Source organism: Sprattus sprattus (genome assembly GCF_963457725.1).
Source record: "Sprattus sprattus genome assembly, chromosome: 1".
NCBI classification, from domain to species: Eukaryota; Metazoa; Chordata; class Actinopteri; order Clupeiformes; family Clupeidae; genus Sprattus; species Sprattus sprattus.
The window spans coordinates 17,924,639-17,945,031 of NC_137920.1; the positions used below are offsets into that span (position 1 = coordinate 17,924,639).

Sequence of the window (20,393 nt, forward strand, 5' to 3'; positions counted from 1 at the left end):
AAATCGATGTCTTGATCACAGGACGTCTTGCAATATTCCACTTTAATCCATACGGTTTAACACACCAACATTGCTAGCAAGCATGTGCTAACATTGTATTGCTAATTCAGAACTGTGTAGGCTACAATATTTTCTTCCGTTTCTTCAGACATTGCCCACATCCAAAATGTGTCATGTATAAATATATAAGCCTATGCTAATTATATTATTTTAACTAAAAGGAGGTACCGTATTACAACAAATTAATATATCAAGACACATCGTGTGATTCACAACACAAAATGAAAAAAGAACTGTTAGGAGATCTCGCGGGAGTAGACTGGATGACGATCAATCCTGTATTTAAACACCAACTACACACATTGCATTACATTTCCATTGGTATTAGAAAATAAAATGGACTAATGCCCCCCCCCCCCCCCCTGTTGAGAAACAACTTCATATATGGCATAGTTTTCCTTGACTGTTAACACCAATGTCACTGAATATCAAACACAATTAATTCTTAACACTCCAATTTCAGTTCTTAAGCACACTTGTTAAAAACACTGACTGTAAACAATTCTCTAAAATGAATTGCCATACTATGTGCACTTCCTCATTACATAGACAAACTCATTTCATACCGGTTTAATATCAGCAATCCCCCCATAAGGCAACACATTGCATGTGATATTGATGAAGATGTGAGTGGATTTAGTGAGAACACACTTTTTTTTTGTAACACTAAACTATGTAATACAAAAAAACACTTCCATGTTGTTACCAAATACTACAGTAAAGTAGTGCAACTCTTTTCAATCATGTCAGAAAAATATGTCACAGTAAGTGTCCATCGTTACTCTGTGAGTGAGTGAGTGAGTGAGTCAGTGAGTGTGTCAGTGTATGAGTGAGTGAGTGAGTCAGTCAGTCAGTCAGTCAGTGGGTGAGTGAGTGTATCAGTGTATGGGTGCAAAAGATCTCAATTCCACATGGGCTTCGTGGGAAGATAGACACAGTCTTGCGATGCACATCGCCTGGTATTTCTCCTGTGAGTGAGGGAAGAGGAGGACATACAGAGTGTAAGTTAGTAAAAGCCCAATAAAACATAGATACGTGTTCATTGTTGTGTAAAAGTGTCCACAAGTGAATAGACTACGGGCTACTTACATAGTTATAACATCAATTTCTGCTTAATAATACAGTATAACTGTGCCAGGAACGAACACACACATACACACACACAGGAACAAGCGGGGCAAACACTGTGGAGTTAGTGGAAACAACAGACAGACATCAGCATAACACAGACACACACACACACACACACACACACACACACACACACACACTTTTAAGGTACACCAAATTCATGACAACACTCACTCATAATATGTGAATCAGAATCACTGAGAGTAGAGTCTACCTATCATATATCACAGCAGCACAATGCGCCTGTTGTTGTGGTTCACGGCAAAGGCATCAACGATGGCATCTGCATCCAGTGATCTTGCACTTGCAGCGTTGATGGATAGTAAAGCCAGGTCACTGTTTCTAGAATCTCCTGAACTATTCCTCAAATAATTTTTGACTCGTGCGAGACAAGAAAAGCTTCTTTCACAAGCTGCAGATGTCACTGGGACTGTCAGAGATATGCATAAGAGTTTGTTTAAGTCACAGAAGGAGTCCTTGTATGGCTGGAGCAGGGCCAAAAAATCTTGTGTAGTGCCCACAGAGTGTCCTTGCTGTCCTTTAGTTGTGAGCAGGCGGCGTATCTGGTGCAGTTCGGCAGTCAGGTTGTCATGTGTAACCCCATAATGCTGAGCCATTGGCCACAACAAAGTCATGTTGAGAAATGATTTGTGCTTTGAGTTCAGGGCACATGTCCCCTGTAGAACGCCACAGGTTTCTGCAGAAAAATGCCTTCCCAGCTCATTGATCAGGTTATCAAGGACATTGTAGTAACAGTGTCTCCTGATATCTTGCAGTGAGGTAAGTGGTTGCCGTTGCCCTGTCTGTGTGTCAATGATGAATTCCTGGAGATGACCAGGAGGCTGTCTTGAACGTGGCTCCGCTCTGAGCTGGGTGTTGATGCCCGTCTTGGCACACAGGGCCTGTGCTTTGTCAGATATGTCTGCTAACGATGTCTCATTTCGCTTTTCTGACAGGGATGCTGAGACAGACTCGACCAGGTCCAGAGCTGATGAATAATCCAGATTTGGGGACTGTAGTGTGTCAGACAGAAATTTGGAGCTACGAAATACTTCCTCAAACAGAGTGAGCTGCAGGACGAACTGCCCATCTAACAGTGCCATTATGGACTTGGCTTTTGTCCTCAATCGAGCCCCATGCTGGCTTATCAAGGCTTGAAGTGTTGCGTGGATGGCAGGCAGGGTTTTTTGTATTGCCAGAAGTGCGGTATATTGGCACGCCCACCTCGTCTCAGATAGAGATTTCAATTCCAGCGGTGGCTGAAGTGGCTCCAATTCTTTTTGTTTCTGCAGAAACACATTGTGCACAATAGAACTGGAAAAAAAATTGTGCATGATTTGCACGACTTCAAAAAAATCTGCAGCTGTTTGTATTTTGCCTACACAGTCTGTTAAAACTAAATTTAACCTGTGTGCATGGCAGTGTACGTAGAGAGCCTGGGGGACCTCTCTTCGGAATCGCTCTTGCACACTGCTGTTGGCACCAGACATAACGGCGGCGCCGTCGTAGCACTGGGCTATGCACTGTTCGTAATTGATGTTGCACTTAGTTATTTTTGATTAGAGCTAGCAATGATTCAGCGTCCAAACCATCTGCTGGTGTGAAGTGAAGGAAGTCCTCACGGACTCCATCCCCTCGCAAGTAGCGGACCACTACTGACACCTGTTCCTTCTTACTAGCATCCCTACTCTCATCCACCAGCAGCGCAAACATCCCTGCATCTCGCACATCACTACTGATTTGGTCTTGTAACATTTTGGCCATTAATGCGATTACTTCGTCCTGGACGGTGTGATGAGTGTATTTGGCCTTCTGTGCACAATTTGCCATTTTCTCAGCCACAGTGGTGTTGAACTTGCTGACTGAATGGAGAAATTCCCAAAAATGACCTCTATTTGAGGACTCTTCTACCTCCCGATGTCCGTAGAGTGATCCCTTGACAAGCGGTGTAACGCAGGGCCTCGACAATAGCCTTCATATACTCTCTGTTCGCTCTCACTGCCTTAGAATGGCCCTCGTCCAGCGCATTGCAGATCCTGGAGCCAGCATTTCTCCTGGTTTTAAATTCCGCCCATGCCGCCATAGCATACCTGTGCACAGGGGACACATTGTGGGTTTGGAGTGTTTTCTGTTCCTTCACCCATGTGCTGAACCCATTCACGGTAAAGGCTGTTTCCTGGTGGACTCCTGCACCCCTCCGCCCGAAGTGCCTGCATGCGTAACAATACATAGAATCTTTGATTGTTGAATACTCAACCCACGAATATTGTTGATACCATCCTGGGTTAAAGGCGCGCAACTGAGAGCTGTATTTTTTCTTTGGATATGATCCCAGCACAGGACGACGTAGGTCGTCACCCGGAGTCTGGCTTAGATCCTCTGGTGGTAGTGCACTGCCACTGGTAGAGCTAGCTGGGCTAGCTTGTATGATTGGTCTGGGCTGCTCCTCAGCATAACCCCCCTCCGAACAACTGCCAAGTCCAACACAAGTCTGGCATCGCGAGTCGTGTTTGAACTTGATTTCTTTCGAAATAGTAAAAACTTATCCATATTTTTTAAGCGCCAGCGAGGCGGCAACGAACATCTGACTGATAATCTCGCCGCGAAATGTCCGCATATTTGAAATGTTATTTATTTTTCGTAAGACTATGCTATTAATGAAATTATTGTTTCATGTACATGAAATAATAATTAATTTATATTGTACATATTGCTTGGGATAGTTTGTGTTAATTGTGTGTATGTTTTTTTTTTTTATCTGTTCATGTCATTTACAGAGTGTGCGCATGCCCAACGCTCGGGAACTTGGCACGGTGAGGGGGAGGGGAGGAGAGGAGAGTCCCAGGCTGACTCGTGTTGATTTGAACGACAGTCCAGTCACGGCCCTGAAATGTTGACGCTACTCACTGATTATGCACTTAATCTGGTGATTCATATGACAGGAATGGTCGGTATGGTGACGGGTACCGCATTCGGCCATAGGTTTAGTTGAACTTATTTAATACCATTTTACGGAAAATGGCATTATTTCAAATATGTTGTTTGAGTTTGACAAAAAATCAGGGGTTGCTCTGGGGTTTCTGAGTAATTGCTTGGAGTTGCTATAGCAACGGCAAGCAACTGTTTGGTGCCGCCCCTGAGCTACACACTCACTACTGACGACTTACTCAACACTTCAACTCTCATATGGAGCTACACACTCAATACTGACGACTTACTCAACACTTCAACTCTCATATGGAGCTACACACTTAATACTCAACACTTCAACTCTCATATGGAGCTACACACTGAATACTCAACACTACAACTCCCATATGGAGCTACACACTCAATACTGACGACTTACTCAACACTTCAACTCTCATATGGAGCTACACACTCACTACTGACGACTTACTCAACACTTCAACTCTCATATGGAGCTACACACTCAATACTCAACACTTCAACTCTCATATGGAGCTACACACTCAATACTCAACACTTCAACTCTCATATGGAACTACACACTGAATACTGATGTCTTACTCAACACTCCACACTCACTCACATACTGAATACTGGCAACGCAGAACTGGCAACATGCACCCTCCTCATAATAATAATAATAATAATAATTCATTTTATTTGTTGAGCACTCTTCATTCAGGCAGAATCTCAGAGTGCTTAAAAACAGAGCTCAGCAAAAGCACAGTTTAAAAAAAGAATAATTTTTTAAAATGTAGGAAATGCTTTTCTGAATAAAAAGGTTTTTAGGCCAGTCTTAAAACAGTCCAGTGTCTGTGTTGCCCTTAAGTGGTCCGGGAGGCTGTTCCACAGTTGCGGGGCTGCAGCGGAGAAGGCCCGGTCGCCCTTGGTGCGTAGCCTAGTGTTTGGGACCTGCAGGAACAAACTGTTATTGGATCTGAGGGGGCGGTTTGATGTTTGGGGAGTGATGAGTTCTTGCAGGTAAGGGGGGGCATGACCTTTTATGCATTGGTGGGTGAGTAGGAGGACTTTGTAGTCAATGCGGGATGAGACAGGGAGCCAGTGTAGTGAGTGTAAAATTGGGGCTATGTGGTTGTATTTCCTGACTCAGGATCAGGATCCTGGCAGCGCTGTTCTGGATGTACTGCAGCTTTTGGATGTTCCTGCCAGTGATCCCAGTGAACAGTGAATTGCAGTAGTCCAGTCTTGAGGAGATGAAGGCGTGGACGAGCTTCTCAGCATCTGGCAGGGTTAAAGTGGGGCGGAGCTTGGCAATGTTTTTGAGATGGTAGAAGGAGATTTTGCACAGATGCTTTATATGATCGTTGAAGGTCAGGTGAGGGTCCTCACTGACCCTGAGTACCGGGGCCCCCCAGGGCTGCGTACTCAGTCCCCTCCTGTACTCCCTGTACACGCAGGACTAACATCATCCTTAAGTTTGCAGACGACACTACCATCCCTGGTCTCATCTCTAACAACGATGAGACCGCCTATAGAGATGAGGTAAGGGGCTTGGTAGCATGGTGCCAAGACAACAACCTGTCTCTCAACGTCTGCAAAACAAAGGAGATGATCGTGGATTTCAGGAGGCTGCTAAGGGGGGGTCACGACCCCATACACATCGAGGGAGCTGAGGTGGAGAGAGTCTCCAACTTCAAATTCCTCGGTGTGTACATCAAGGATGACCTAACCTGGTCCATGCAAGCAGGCTCGGCAGTTAAAACTGCCCAAAAGCGGCTATACTTATTGAGGAGACTCAAGATCAAAGTTCAAAGTAAGTACAAAATCAAGTTCATGTGTGCTGATAAGGACTTTAATTTTAAATTAGTTGTTTAGAAGAGATTACAGTAAAGTTTGAAAGGTGTAACAGAATATCATCTTTCGTCATAACATCTTCCCTTGTATTAATATTAGACTAGCCACTACAATAAATTGATTAATACTTGGATTATTGTTGTGAAATAACTTTGAAACTATGAAATAACTTGTGAGTTGAGTTGTTACCATGACAATGCTCTCCACATATTACCATTACTACTGATCTGTAAAGTGCTACCTAGTTTCTATGTTATGGCATCACACAAACAAACACACACACACACACACACACACACACACACACACACATTTAAGTGTACATGGATGAGGTCACAGGTAGAGTTAAGGTATTTCAGAACCTGTTTGAGAAACAGGAAGTAACAGACTCAGTCTGAAGGCACACAGCGTTCGCAAGGATACTCTCCCAAATGTCTGACAACGCTCCGGATCTATGAGACAAAGAAGAAGCAGGACTGTGGGTTTTAAAGCGAGATTACTCTTGACAAAGAATCAGGTGAGATCATTTGGGGATGAAGATACACCTTATTGACTTATTTATGGCGTTCTCTCTCTCTCTCTCTCTCTGTGTGTGTGTGTGTGTGTGTGTGTGTGTGTGTGTGTGTTTATCTCTGTGTGTTTATGTCTCAGTGTGTGTATGTGTATGCATTTTATGATACATGGAAACATCTGTATATTTGCATTTTTATGTACTTTTATATGTTGATGGATGTGGATGTGTTTTTTTTATGGTTATGCATGTTTACTTATAAGTCTGAACATTTAGAAATCTTCAACCAGTTGAACCAGTTTATCAAGGACCTGTTTTTTGTACCTTTCAACCAGTGGAGCTGAAATAGACCTGGTCTTATGACCACAAGGCTGCCAGATTACTTTTTCACTACTCGAAGATCTTAGAAGATTCTTCTTCTGCTATCGATATAAGTTAAATAACAAAGCTATATGACTATATGATTTAGCCCGTAGTGATTTCAGAACTTGTGAATGTGAGTGACCAAATGTTGTCTTTGTTCATAACTAGCCATGACAGAACCATCAATGCTGAATGTGTTCATGTTTGATTTTGCTTTATTTGTTTTTTTTAAAACACACTGCATAAGAGCTGCATGAACACCACAGATTGAACAGACTCACAAGGAGCACAATCCAGAGAGAGCTGCCACACCTCCACAGACACACACAATCCAGAGAGAGCTGCCACACCTCTACAGACACACACACCCCAGAGAGAGCTGCCACACCTCCACAGACACACACAAGCCAGAGAGAGCTGCCACACCTCCACAGACACACACACCCCAGAGAGAGCTCCACACCTCCACAGACACACACAAGCCAGAGAGAGCTGCCACACCTCTACAGACACACACACCCCAGAGAGAGCTGCCACACCTCCACAGACACACACACACCAGAGAGAGCTGCCACACCTCCACAGACACACACACACCAGAGAGAGCTGCCACACCTCCACAGACACACACACACCAGAGAGAGCTGCCACACCTCCACAGACACACACACACCAGAGAGAGCTGCCACACCTCCACAGACACACACACACCAGAGAGAGCTGCCACACCTCCACAGACACACACAAGCCAGAGTAGGGGGAAGGGCAGGTAGTGCACTAGAAGTCCCTGCCCACTAGAGTGCAGTAGAGAGCAAACATGAAAGGAAATTATCTAAAGTAGCTATACTGTTATCGATTTGTGTGTGTGTTGGTTTGTCTCAGGTATAGTTGTGTGTAAATGGTTCAGCCTTTAAGTGTGAGTAGCCTATGTGTGTTTCTGTGTGTGTGATTGAGAGAGAGGGAGAGAGAGCAGGACAGAGTGATCTCTGATTAGTGAGTTGAAGACATGCATGAGTGTGTGTGTGTGTGTGTGTGTGTGTGTGTGTGTGTGTGTGTGTGTGTGTGGTGTGTGATGATTAGTAGATAGGAGTAGTGAGAGGAATATGTTGTTATGTTTACTCAGTTGTCCCAATTCAATTAGGAAAAGTCATTAAATAAATGTCAATCATTTATTTAGAGATGTTAAACTTCAAAGACAATAGGAGGGTTAAAGCTCTGTGAGTTCTTGTCCTAGAGTCAATAAAAGAACACCCCCAGAAACCTTTAATCTTCTACCAATATGCCACTTGTGCATTAATGTTTTTAGTTAGAGAGAATATACAAAAACGTCACGGCATGTCAGGCTTCCTCAAAAAGTCTAACAGGCCTTTGTCCCCGGGGAGTTAACCAACATGAGTGCATATTGAGTATTTGGATGCCACCCTCAGTCAGTCGATAACTGTGTCATGTTGCCATGACTACTGCTGGAGGCAGGGTGGAGCTTATTTCACCCATTCCCACCCCTGTTTCAGTCGCAAAATAATTTGTGTTCAAATAATCCACTTTTGAGGGGGAGATCCTTACACTGGACAGTAGGATCATGGCTCTAGTCTTTATTCTACATCATTTAATATGTCTCAGTAGTGAAGCGTGTGTGTGTATGTGTGTGTATGTGTGTGTGTGTGTGTGTGATTAGCAGACAAGAGCTGTAAGATTAATCTTCTCCTGATGGAAGTTCTCCTCTTCTTCTCTAGGATGGAGGGATCTAGCTCTAACAGGAGGTCACACTCCCCAACCCCCACCTGTGTGTCCATGAAGAGTGATGATTCCATGGGTCAACCACTCAACTTTACAGGAAGAGACTCTACGACTGGACAGTAAGATTATGACTCTAGGATGTCTGTGTGTGTGTGTGTGTGTGTGTGTGTGTGTGTGTGTGTGTGTGTGTGTGTGTGTGTGTGTGTGTGTGTGTGTGTGTGTGTGTGTGTGTGTGTGTGTGTGTGTGTGTGTGTGTGTGTGTGTGTGTGTGTGTGTGTGTGAGTGAGAGAGTGTGTGATTAGCAACCATGAGCAGTGAGAGGAATGTTCTCCTGATGGAAGTTCTCCTCTTCTTCTCTAGGCTGGAGGGATCTAGCTCTAACAGGAGGTCACACTCCCCAACCCCCACCTGTGTGTCCATGAAGAGTGATGATTCCATGGGTCAACCACTCAACTTTACAGGAGGAGACTCTACGACTGGACAGTAAGATTATGATTAGGATGTGTGTGTGTGTGTGTGTGTGTGTGTGTGTGTGTGTGTGTGTGTGTTTGTTTGTGTGTGTGTGTGTGTGTGTGCGTTCAATTATGTAAACCTTGTCTGCACACTTTTGATTATTTAAGTGTGTATTTCTGTGTGTCCATGATTCCATAAGTCGAATAATCAACTTCCGAGGGGGAAACTATCTGACTGGACAGGAAGATCATGGCTCTAGTCTTTATTCCACATCATTTAATGTTCTCATGTGTGTGTGTGTGTGTGTGTGTGTGTGTGTGTGTGTGTGTGTGTGTGTGTGTGTGTGTGTGTGTGTGTGTGTGTGTGTGTGTGTGTGTGGTAGTAGATATGAGCAGTGAGAGGAATGTTCTCCTGATGGAAGTTCTCCTCTTCTTCTCTAGGATGGAGGGATCTAGCTCTAACAGGAGGTCACACTCCCCTACACCCACCTGTGTGTCCATGAAGAGTGATGATTCCATGGAGCGACCAATCAACTTTACAGGAGGAGACTCTACGACTGGACAGTAAGATTATGACTCTAGGATGTCTGTGTGTGTGTGTGTGTGTGTGTGTGTGTGTGTGTGTGTGTGTGTGGACAGGAAGATCATGGCTCTAGTCTTTATTCCACATTGTTACGACCCACTGCACCTCTACAGACGTTGCAATGGCCATGCGTGGCCTGTAGGACGTTTTGGGATGATTGATGACTGATCACCTACACCTGACGAGGTGTAGGAAATAAAAGCATCAATGGACACCTGACTCCCTGGCTCAGGATATCGACGTCTAAACCCCTAGACACGTTGCCATTGTATTGAGAGTGTTTTGGACTGAATAAACACGCGTGCTTTTTTGTAAGAAACCGTTGCTGTCTGCCTCCAATGTTATTGTTTCAGTCACGAGCCGGCTGGAACGTAACAATTGGGGTTCTCGACCGGGATAGTATTGTTTTTGGAGTGCAGACAGTCATAGTCGGTGAGTGAACTAACTGTGTGTTGCTGGGTAAACGGGGCTTACTCCTGTAGGTAAGAGTTCTCCAGCTGTGTCGGGACTGACGCTTCCATCGGAGTACTGTTTGTTGTGTTTTTTGTTATTTTCGTTTGTTATTTTTTTGCGGTAATTCCGGGTGGGGGTACGCTTCGGGGTTTGGAAGTTTGACTGCGTCTATGGTCTGCTTCATTCCCGCGAGTTCAGCGTTTAAAGTTTGCCTCGAGCCTGGTAAGCCGTAGAAGACTAGCAAGGCGAAGTTAGTTTATATTCAACTAGGAGGGGAGTAGCTCAGAGCCCAAAGAAAAGGGATTGTTTGCCGGTGACGCACAGTGAGTGAAACTCACGAGGTTTGTTGTTTTTCCCTTGTTAGAGCGTTTGTTGGTAATTCATAATTAAGACGTGTTATTCAGTGTAGTTGTGGTATTAGTTACCGCTGTTTAGTGATACGAATTGGACGAGCTTAACTGTGCTTGGTGCACGTTAAAAGTATCGAGGCTGGAGAGTGAAGCCTCTTATCCAGTAGCGGTGTGTGACTGGGCTATTGTGGCAAGCCATTTTGATTGTAAGGGATTGTGGCAAGTTTTTGGGAAACCTAGACTGCCTATGGTTTGCATTGCTGCTGGTGGGTTATAGTCTCTGTTAGTTGGAGGGGTGGTTATCTTCCACTTTTTCCTCTTCTGGTTGAACTGTGTTCTAGGCCAGATTGCATAAGGTGTTCCTGACAACATTTAAGGTGTAAACAGTGGTTTACATATCTGTGGGTAATTGTGTGTTAGGAAATTGTATAGTATACTTATTGTTTTCCTCTGGTGGCACTATGGCTTCAGAGATGGAGGAAATTACTAATGAAGCTCGGCTGGAAGAGATGGAGGTTGAACAAAAACGTCTGGAAATAGAACTAGAAATAAAAAAGTTAGAGTTCCAGAGGGAACAAGCCAAATGGGAACGCGAAGACAGACTGCGCGAACAGGAGCGCGAGGACCACCAACATGAACACGAACGGCAGTTTAACTTAAAGGAAATGGAATTAGAGTTAGGAGCTAGAAAGACTGGGTCCTTAACAACATTTGCCCCGTCCTTTGACATCTGCAAAAGTGTCAGGATGGTGCCACCCTTTTCAGAGCAGGAAGTGGATCTTTACTTTCCCTACTTTGAGAGAGTGGCTACCTCTCTGAAGTGGCCCAAAGAGTCCTGGACGCTTCTTTTGCAGAGTGTTTTGGTAGGGAGGGCTCTGGATGTGTATGTGTCTATGCCCATGGAACAATCTTTTTCATATGAGACGGTGAAAAGGGAAATACTTCATAGGTATGATTTGGTGCCTGAAGCACATCGCCAGTGCTTCCGCCATTGTACAAAGACTGACCAGCACACGTACGTGGAGTTTGCACATCAGAAAAGGTATCTGTTTGGTCGCTGGTGTACCTCACAGAAGGCAGACTCCATGGAGCTACTCAAGGAGTTAATCCTCCTTGAGGACTTTAAGAAGTGTGTTCCTAATGAGGTGGCTACCTATCTGAATGAGCAGAGGGTGGAAACTCTGGCTCACGCATCCAAATTGGCAGATGAGTATGTGTTGACCCACCGAGGCAGGCAGGATAGATTTATTGGTGATCAGCGTAGGTTCAGAGTTCCAGTCAGGGGCAGAGTGACGAGGCCTAACCCTGTGTCTAACCCTAGGGGTTATAAGAATTCAGCTGATTTTAACTACTGTATAAAGTGCTTTTACTGTAAAAAGCCAGGGCACAAAATATCTGAGTGCCATGCACTTAATAAGAAGAAATTGAAATCTGTTGGATTCGGAAAAGCTAAAGAGGTCAAGTCTGAGAAGACTACAAATCGTAAGCTTAACCTGAAAGAGCAATCAGGGGAACTACAACTGAACCGCCTCAAGCAAGAAGTTCTTGAGAAAGAACAACGTCATGAGCAAGAACTCAAGTCATCTAAAGATGAGCGAAACAAGCTTCTGGGTGAGGCTAGTAAACGAGAAGATGACCTTCAGATCCTTTCAAAGCAGCTTAGGGAACAGCTGGAGCATAAGGAGAGGATACTGAAAGAAAAATCAGACACCATATCTTCTCTGCAGCAGCAGTGGGAAAATCAACAGGAAGATTCTAAGGGGCAGATGGAGCAACTGAATGTGGAACCTAAAGCCCAAGATTTGAATAAGAGAAAGCTTAAAATGGAATTTGAAAGTTTTTCCCCATTAAAGGTCCTCTTCATGTGGCTGTTGATGCCAGTGACTATGTTGGGGTGGTACTTCCACAGTTGCGCTCAGATGGTGGTGAACATCTGGCTATGGATTATTCCAATGTGGAGAAGGAGGCACTACCCCTTGTCATGGCAGAACAGTATATTGAGGTTTATTTGGATTTTGCCTCTGGTTTTGGTACGGGCTACACGGATTGAAGTCCTCTAGTGTTCATCGACGGCATGAAGAACTCAAAATCAACGAAAATGCGCTAGAGTCTTATACCCCAGCAGTATCCTTTTTACATTTCATATATTTGAGAAGTTGATAACATTTATTTCTGATGCTCTCGAGAACGTGAATACATGTTGCCTTATGAAGTGTAGTCTCTTTGTTTCTCAAATTTCCTAGGGCCCTGGATGTTGGGGGAATGGAGTCTTCACAGAGTCACAGAGGGTCGTTTTTTTTGTGTTTTTAGGTTTCCTAGGGAAACCTTCTTGGGAGGGAGGTGTTACGACCCACTGCACCTCTACAGACGTTGCAATGGCCATGCGTGGCCTGTAGGACGTTTTGGGATGATTGATGACTGATCACCTACACCTGACGAGGTGTAGGAAATAAAAGCATCAATGGACACCTGACTCCCTGGCTCAGGATATCGACGTCTAAACCCCTAGACACGTTGCCATTGTATTGAGAGTGTTTTGGACTGAATAAACACGCGTGCTTTTTTGTAAGAAACCGTTGCTGTCTGCCTCCAATGTTATTGTTTCAGTCACGAGCCGGCTGGAACGTAACACACATCATTTAATGTTCTCATGTGTGTGTGTGTGTGTGTGTGTGTGTGGACAGTAAGATCATGGCTCTAGTCTTTATTCTACATCATTTAATGTGTCTCATTTGTGTGTGTGTGTGTGTGTATGTGTGTGTGTGTGTGTGGACAGGAAGATCATGGCTCTAGTCTTTATTCATCATCATTTAATGTTCTCATGTGTGTGTGTGTGTGTGTGTGTGTGTGTGTGTGTGTGTGTGTGGACAGTAAGATCATGGCTCTAGTCTTTATTCTACATAATTTAATGTGTCTCATGTGTGTGTGTGTGTGTGTGCGTGTGTGTGTGTGTGTGTGTGTGTGTGTGTGTGTGTGTGTGTGTGTGTGTGTGTGTGTGTGTGTGTGTGTGTGTGTGTGTGTGTGTGTGTGTGTGTGTGTGAGAGTGTGTGATTAGCAGACATGAGCAGTGAGAGGAATGTTCTCCTGATGGAAGTTCTCCTCTTCTTCTCTAGGATGGAGGGATCTAGCTCTAACAGGAGGTCACACTCCCCAACCCCCACCTGTGTGTCCATGAAGAGTGACAACTCCATGCCTAAACTAATCAACTTTACAGGAGGAGACTCTACGACTGGACAGTAAGATTATGACTCTAGGATGTATGCTGTGTGTGTGTGTGATTAGCAGACAGGATCAGCGAGAGGAATGTTCTACTGATGGAGGTTTGGCAGACAAAATGGGGATTTGGGTAATTCTCACCTTTTGTGTTTTTGTTTTGTTTTACACATACCTCAGATGTATGTGTGTGTACATGTGTGTGCCCGCGTGTGTGTCCACGTGTGTGTGTGTATAGACTACATTCCTGCTTGACTGATAGTGTTGTGTAAACACTACATTTAAACTGATATTACAGTAAACAAGTTATTTAATATTTGTTTTTTGTTTTCACACACAGATACCAACATGGTTCAGTAAATGTGGAAATGCTGCAGATCCACAAATCCCATCTTCAGAAGAGGTTTCAGTGTCTGACTTTGGGAATCACAAAACAGGGAAACCCCACACTCCTCAGTAAGATCTACACAGAGCTCTACATCACAGAGGGGGGAGAAGGAGAGGTCAATGATGAACATGAGGTCAGACAGATAGAGAGAGCATCCTGGAGTGAAGCAGCATCAGGCAGACCAATCAACTGCAGTGACATCTTTAAACCCATATCTGGACGACCCAAACCCATCAGAACAGTGCTGACTAAGGGAGTGGCTGGCATTGGAAAAACAGTCTCTGTGCAGAAGTTCATTCTGGACTGGGCCGAAAGCAAAGCCAATCAGGATGTCCACTTCATATTTCCTCTTCCTTTCCGAGAGCTGAACCTGATGAAGGAGAAGAAACTCAGTCTGGTGGATTTCATGAAGCACTTTTTCTCAGGAAATCAAGCAATCTTCACCAGTTCAACGTACAGAGTCATGTTCATCTTTGATGGTCTGGATGAGTGTCGACTACCTCTAGATTTCCGCTCCAACCCAAGGTGTTGTGATGTGACAGAGCCAGCCTCAGTGGACGTGCTGCTGACAAACCTCATCAAGAGGAATCTGCTTCCCTCTGCTCTCCTCTGGATCACCACCCGACCAGCAGCAGCCAATCAGATCCCACCTGAGTATGTGGACCAGGTGACAGAAATAAGGGGATTCAGTGACCCACAGAAAGAGGAGTACTTCAGGAAAAGAATCAGTGATGAGAACCTGGCCAGCAGAACCATCACACACCTGAAGTCATCCAGGAGCCTCTACATCATGTGCCACATTCCAGTCTTCTCCTGGATTACCGCCACTGTTGTGGAGAGAACATCAGATGAATCGGGGAGTGTAGAAATGCCAAAGACTATGACTCAAATGTACACAAACTTCCTGATCATTCAGACAAGCATAAAGAATGAAAAGTACACAATGAGAAAAGAGAGAGACGAAGAGATGATTTTCAAACTTGGGAAACTGGCTTTTCAACAGCTAGAGAAGGACAATCTGATCTTCTATGCGACAGACCCCAGAGAATGTGGCATTGATGTCACAGAAGCATCAGTGTACTCAGGAGTGTGTACTCAGATCTTCAGAAAGGAGTCTGGGCTGTACCAGGGGATTGTGTTCAGCTTTGTGCATCTGAGCATTCAGGAGTTTCTTGCAGCTTTATACGTGTTCCTCTGCTTCAGCAACAGAGAGAGATACATGCCTGACCAACAGCAAATCTCTCAGCTCTCTGCTCTGTTCAGAGCTGCAACACTTCATGACCTACACAAGACTGCAGTGGATCTTGCCTTACAGAGTCGGAACGGACACCTGGACCTTTTCCTCCGCTTCCTCCTGGGCCTCTCACTGGAGTCCAATCAGAATCTCTTAAGTCACCTTCTGCCACAGACAAGAAACCAATCACAGAGCTCTGAGCAAACAGTCCAGTGTGTCAAACAGAAGATCAGACATCAGAATACGTCAGACAGAAAGATCAACCTCTTCTACTGTCTGAATGAGCTGAATCACCATGCTGTAGTGGAGGTCATTGACAGGAGCTCAGGAACACTGTATGTAGACATGCTCTTACCAGGAAAGTGGGAGACTAGGAGATTTGAGTTTCAGATTCCAGAGGAGCAGCTGGATGAGTTTGACCTACAGAAGTACATGAAGACACCAGAGGAAGATCTGACTGAACTCCTCAGTCCTGATGATGTTCTGCAGAAGCTGGTGCCAGTGGTCACATCTTCCACTTCAGCTAAGTGAGTAATATACTGTGTGTGTGTGTGTGTGTGTGTGTGTGTGTGTGTGTGTGTGTGTGTGTGTGTGTGTGTGTGTATGTGTGTGTGTGTGTGTGTTGACTAGTTGACTTTGTTCCTGGTTAATGAACTGCCCTGATAAGAGAACATTTCTCCTAAACTGAGAGTAGAGCAAACACTCCTGACTGCAGTTCATACCTCACATCAGTCTAATATGGATTGAAGGTCAAACACTAAACAATATATTAAACGTGAGTTGTTTGTTGTTTTCTATGGGTTACTTAACTTTAGGCTCATTTTGAGTATCTACAATATTTGTCTTTATTATACTTTTCCTGTAAATATCTTTAATGTCAGGCTTGGTTGTATACCAAATGTATCACATTTTATATTAAGTCCAATTCCAGTTTCTTTGAGTTCTGGTGTGAATGCTTAAACTTACCCGGGGTGAGTGGCATGTGCTTTTGGATCTAAACTGGCTTTTGCAATGTTATTGAACACTGCTATGATCCACCTTTGAGTGGCCTTATAGGGCATAGATATCCTATATAAAGGCTAGATGTCTCGCCCGCGTTTCTGGCCGACGGAGTCGAATGTTCACACATGGCGGCCATTTTGCCACAGCGGAGCTCGCTCACCCTTAAAGGAACCCAGTGCAACTTTATGTAAACATTCAATGAAACATAAACATTCAATTTCTAGTCTTTTTTACACGTAGTTAGTTTCAATAACTCCATACCATTACATATCGACATTCAAGGAGCAAAGATGAGACGTCGTTGTGTGGTGAGAACTGATAGAACATCGTAAACAACAACAATCGCCGGTGGGGAGAAGCCATTTTTCCATTGACTGGAAGCCTGCTTTATTTATTGTAGGTTAAAAAAAATTAAGAAAATGGCGGCGATTGTTGTTGTTATCGATTTTCTATCAGTTCTCACCACACAACGACGTCTCATCTTTGCTGCTTGAATGTCGGTATGTAATGGTATGGAGTTATTGAAACTTACTACGTGTAAAAAAGACTAGAAATTGAATGTTTATTTTTAAGCCTCGAAAGTTGCACTGGGTGCCTTTAACATTGTATTGGTAGTGGCATGTACTTTTTAAATAACCAGAACTTTCTCAATTTTCAACCGATTTTCAAACGGATTGGTTTGTTATAAACGTAAGATATGTAGTTATGACACTGCATACTTATGAATAATTATGTTATGTTCTAAAAAATATAATAATGTTCTAAAATAGGTACAAGATTTCCCTTTACAAATATACATCAATTAATGCTCCATGTTGAAATCCCCACCCTGTACAGAGATGTTTTTATGAAACTGCATACTTATGAAGAATTATAAACATGGGTTTTCATATGAACAAAACAGATAGGTGCAATAAATACACACATGCACAAGCTATTTATGTAAAATCAATATCTAGGCTACTAAAACTCAGCATACAAAATGGCAACAGGATCTCGTTTTGAGAGAACGTTCAATAGAGCATCCATAGGCTGCACACAACTCTGGCATCTTCACTGGCAATAAAGTCAGCAATAAATGTTCGATGTTTAACAAACCAACCCGATTGGAAATCATGTGCAACTTCAGTTATATCATGTGCAACTTAATTGTAATATTGAAAAGAAAGAACAATTATGCCTCTCCAATTGATGCAAAATGACTGAGTAGTAGACTAGCCGTGATACACAATTAAGCTGCACATTTCAACATGTTCAAGCATCAATAATTATAACCAAGGTAATGACGTTTGTAAGAAACCAAGGCAATTGTAAATCCATCAAGATTTCAGCTAGATAAGAGTGTAAACGATCATGAATATCACTGACGTTCCCTCCAAGAAGCTCTCCTGTCGCAAGATGGCCTCCTGTGCGGACGTTCAAGACTCCACTGTGAGACATCTAGCCTTTATATAGGATATCTATGTTAAAGGGCAGCAACACACCACCACTAACCCCTGAACCCTGTGTGTGTGTGTGTGTGTGTGTGTGTGTGTGTGGTGTGTGTGTGTGTGTTAAAGGATTGATGATTAATATTCAGATGTATCATGATGTTTCTCCCAGGCTGCATGACTGTAACCTGACAGAGAAGAGCTGTTCCTATCTGGCCTCTGCCCTGACCTCACACTCCTCAAGTCTCACACAGCTGGACCTGGAGAGCAATAAGCTGCTGGGAGACTCAGGAATGAAACTTCTATGTTCTGCTCTTTCTCATCAAAACTGCAAACTGGAGGACCTAGGGTAAGTATCATTTCATGAAGTGTGTGTGTGTGTTTGTGTTTGTTTGTGTGTGTGTGTGTGTGTGTGTGTGTGGGGGGGGGGGGGGGTGTATCCATGACTGTGTGTTTGTGTCAGTGTGTGTTTGGCTTTGTATCTCTGCGTGTGTGTGTGTGTGTGTGTGTGTATCCCTGAGTGCGGGTGTGTGCGTGTCGGTGTCCCTATATGTGTGTGTGTGTGTGTGTGTGTGTGTGTGTGTGTGTGTGTGTGTTTGTGTGTGTGTCTGTGTGTGTATTCATGATTGTGTGTTTCTGCCAGTGTGTGTTTGTGTTTGTTTGTGTGTGTGTGTGTGTGTATGTGTGTGGTGTGTGGTGTGTGTGTGTGTTAAAGGATTGGTGATTGATATTCAGATGTATCATGATGTTTCTCCCAGGCTGTATAGCTGTAACCTGACAGAGAAGAGCTGTTCCTATCTGGCCTCTGCCCTGACCTCACACTCAAGTCTCACACACCTGGGCCTGGGTTACAATAACCTGAGTGCATCAGATGTGGAGCAGCTCTCTGCTCTAGTGGAGGACCCCCACTATAAACTGAAGACACTAATGTGAGTAAATATCTTACCATCTCTCTCAGGTCTTTATAACATGAGACCCAACATGGATGTCTGTCTTTTGCTCATCCCTCTCTCATCCTTCACTCTCCCTCGTTCTTCCCCCTTTCTTTCTCTGTCTTCCACCTAACAGCTCAGGGCTGTCTTACATCTCATCTCATCCTTTGGTTATTTGTCATCTTTTACTCATCGTGTTTGTTTGTTCGTGACCTTTGACCTTGACCTTTGGCCCACATCTCTCTCTGTCACTGTCATTCCTTTCCCCCACCTCTTTTTCTTTTCATGTCTATTTTTTCCTCAATATTTCTTTCTTTCTTTTCTTCATTCTGTCTGTTTGTCTGTCCATCTTATGTTTCTGAAATGACTCCAGTCATTAACTCACATGACAGTAACTCCAGTAGAGTCATAATACTATATTATCATAGTGTGTCTCAGGCTCCCATGCCCAGGGTCACAGGTTCAAGCCCAGTAAGGGACTGTTTAACAGTAAGGTTTAACTGTGGAAAAGGTTACAAACACCATGAAGGGAATATGCTGCCATCTCTGGCATCTCTGGTCGAGCCAGACTCCACTCTCTTCTTCTGATTGGACCAGTGGTTTTTAGCTCCACCCTTACTGTTTCTGCTGCGGTATGTCTAATGTGTGAATGTGTTTATCATGGCTGCTGTTACTGATGTCAGAATACAGCAGCCCTCTGTCTCTCATGCAGTCTGGGTCACTTGGAGACAGTCGTCATGGAGACTGGTGGATTGTTGTGTCTTTTCCCTTGACATACAGATGGGAAGGCTACTTTACACGACAGCTGTGAGCTGGATTGGGTCTGTGGTCCAGAACAGACTGATTGATTATTGTATTCTCTCCTTTATCCTGCAGCTGGGATTAGTGAGCAGCAGTGTGTAGAGCCAAGGCCCTGAGCTGGATGGGGTCTGTGGTCCAGAAGCTCATGAAGACAGGGTGGGATCCAGCACACACACATCAGCATCTCTCCTGCAGAATGTCTGGGGAGGAACATGAACATGTTTTCAGCTTCCAGCAGCACACAGCAAACAGCCTCTTCCTGAGGGGAGCACAACAGTGAGATGAATGGAGAGTGGAGGCGTGTCCTGATCAGCCAGAGATGATTGACAGCATGCAGCATGGACTCAGCAGACAGAGCAGGACCAGTCTCTCTCAATCCTGTACACACATGGAGATATGGACTGGGGGGAAACTGTAGGATTATCCATATCTGTTGTATAAATAGGCTACTTGGTATTTGTTATTGTTTTGTGATATATGTAGCCATGTGGAGATGTAGATTATTATTGAGATTGTATGAATATCTGTCAACCTGTGTGCTGTCAGTGTGTAGTTAATGTACATTGTCTTTGTTTAATCAATGATGTCATCAACACCATATCTATAGTTCAGGAAAGTATTAGTTGATGGAAAGCCGAGAAAAAGCCTCATGTACTTCTGTTCATGATATTGTTACTCATCAGTTACATGTCATGCCTTCAGATGCAATGTCGGTACGTTAGTTTGTGAACAATAGTCTTAAAACAGATTTGTTGACCTTATTAGTTGGTTTAATGCTAGATTTATTGTGCAAGTTAATATTACATGTGCTGGTATAAGCATAAACTAACCCTTACTGCATTAAGTTGGATGTGATAATCCATTGTCAACAGTGTAACTAAAATGCATATCTTAGTTGATCAATGATAAGGTGCACGCAAGGAATTGCGGGTATAGAGGGTTAAGAGTCTTTGTTTATCAATGATGTC

The 20,393-nt window shown here is 43.8% G+C and overlaps 1 protein-coding gene and 1 pseudogene across 2 annotated transcripts in view; both read left to right on the top strand.

Annotated features, from left to right (window-relative positions):
• Window positions 1-4,088, top strand: part of LOC308368141 — an 11,388-nt pseudogene extending 7,300 nt beyond the window's left edge. The window contains exons 7-9 of the transcript in view: window positions 1,736-1,785; window positions 2,614-2,720; window positions 3,969-4,088. The product of the transcript in view is annotated as an uncharacterized misc_RNA (transcript). The remainder of the gene's footprint in view (window positions 1-1,735; window positions 1,786-2,613; window positions 2,721-3,968) is intronic.
• A 4,496-nt stretch (window positions 4,089-8,584) lies between these two features.
• On the top strand, window positions 8,585-18,625 carry LOC308368151 (protein NLRC3-like; the record flags this gene model as incomplete). Its single annotated transcript, XM_080842243.1, has 7 exons — window positions 8,585-8,706; window positions 8,948-9,070; window positions 9,481-9,603; window positions 13,539-13,661; window positions 13,979-15,787; window positions 17,865-18,041; window positions 18,451-18,625. 7 exons carry the CDS (start codon window positions 8,585-8,587, stop codon window positions 18,623-18,625), a joined length of 2,652 nt encoding a protein of 883 aa, XP_080698369.1.
• Between the last annotated feature and the right edge of the window lie 1,768 nt (window positions 18,626-20,393).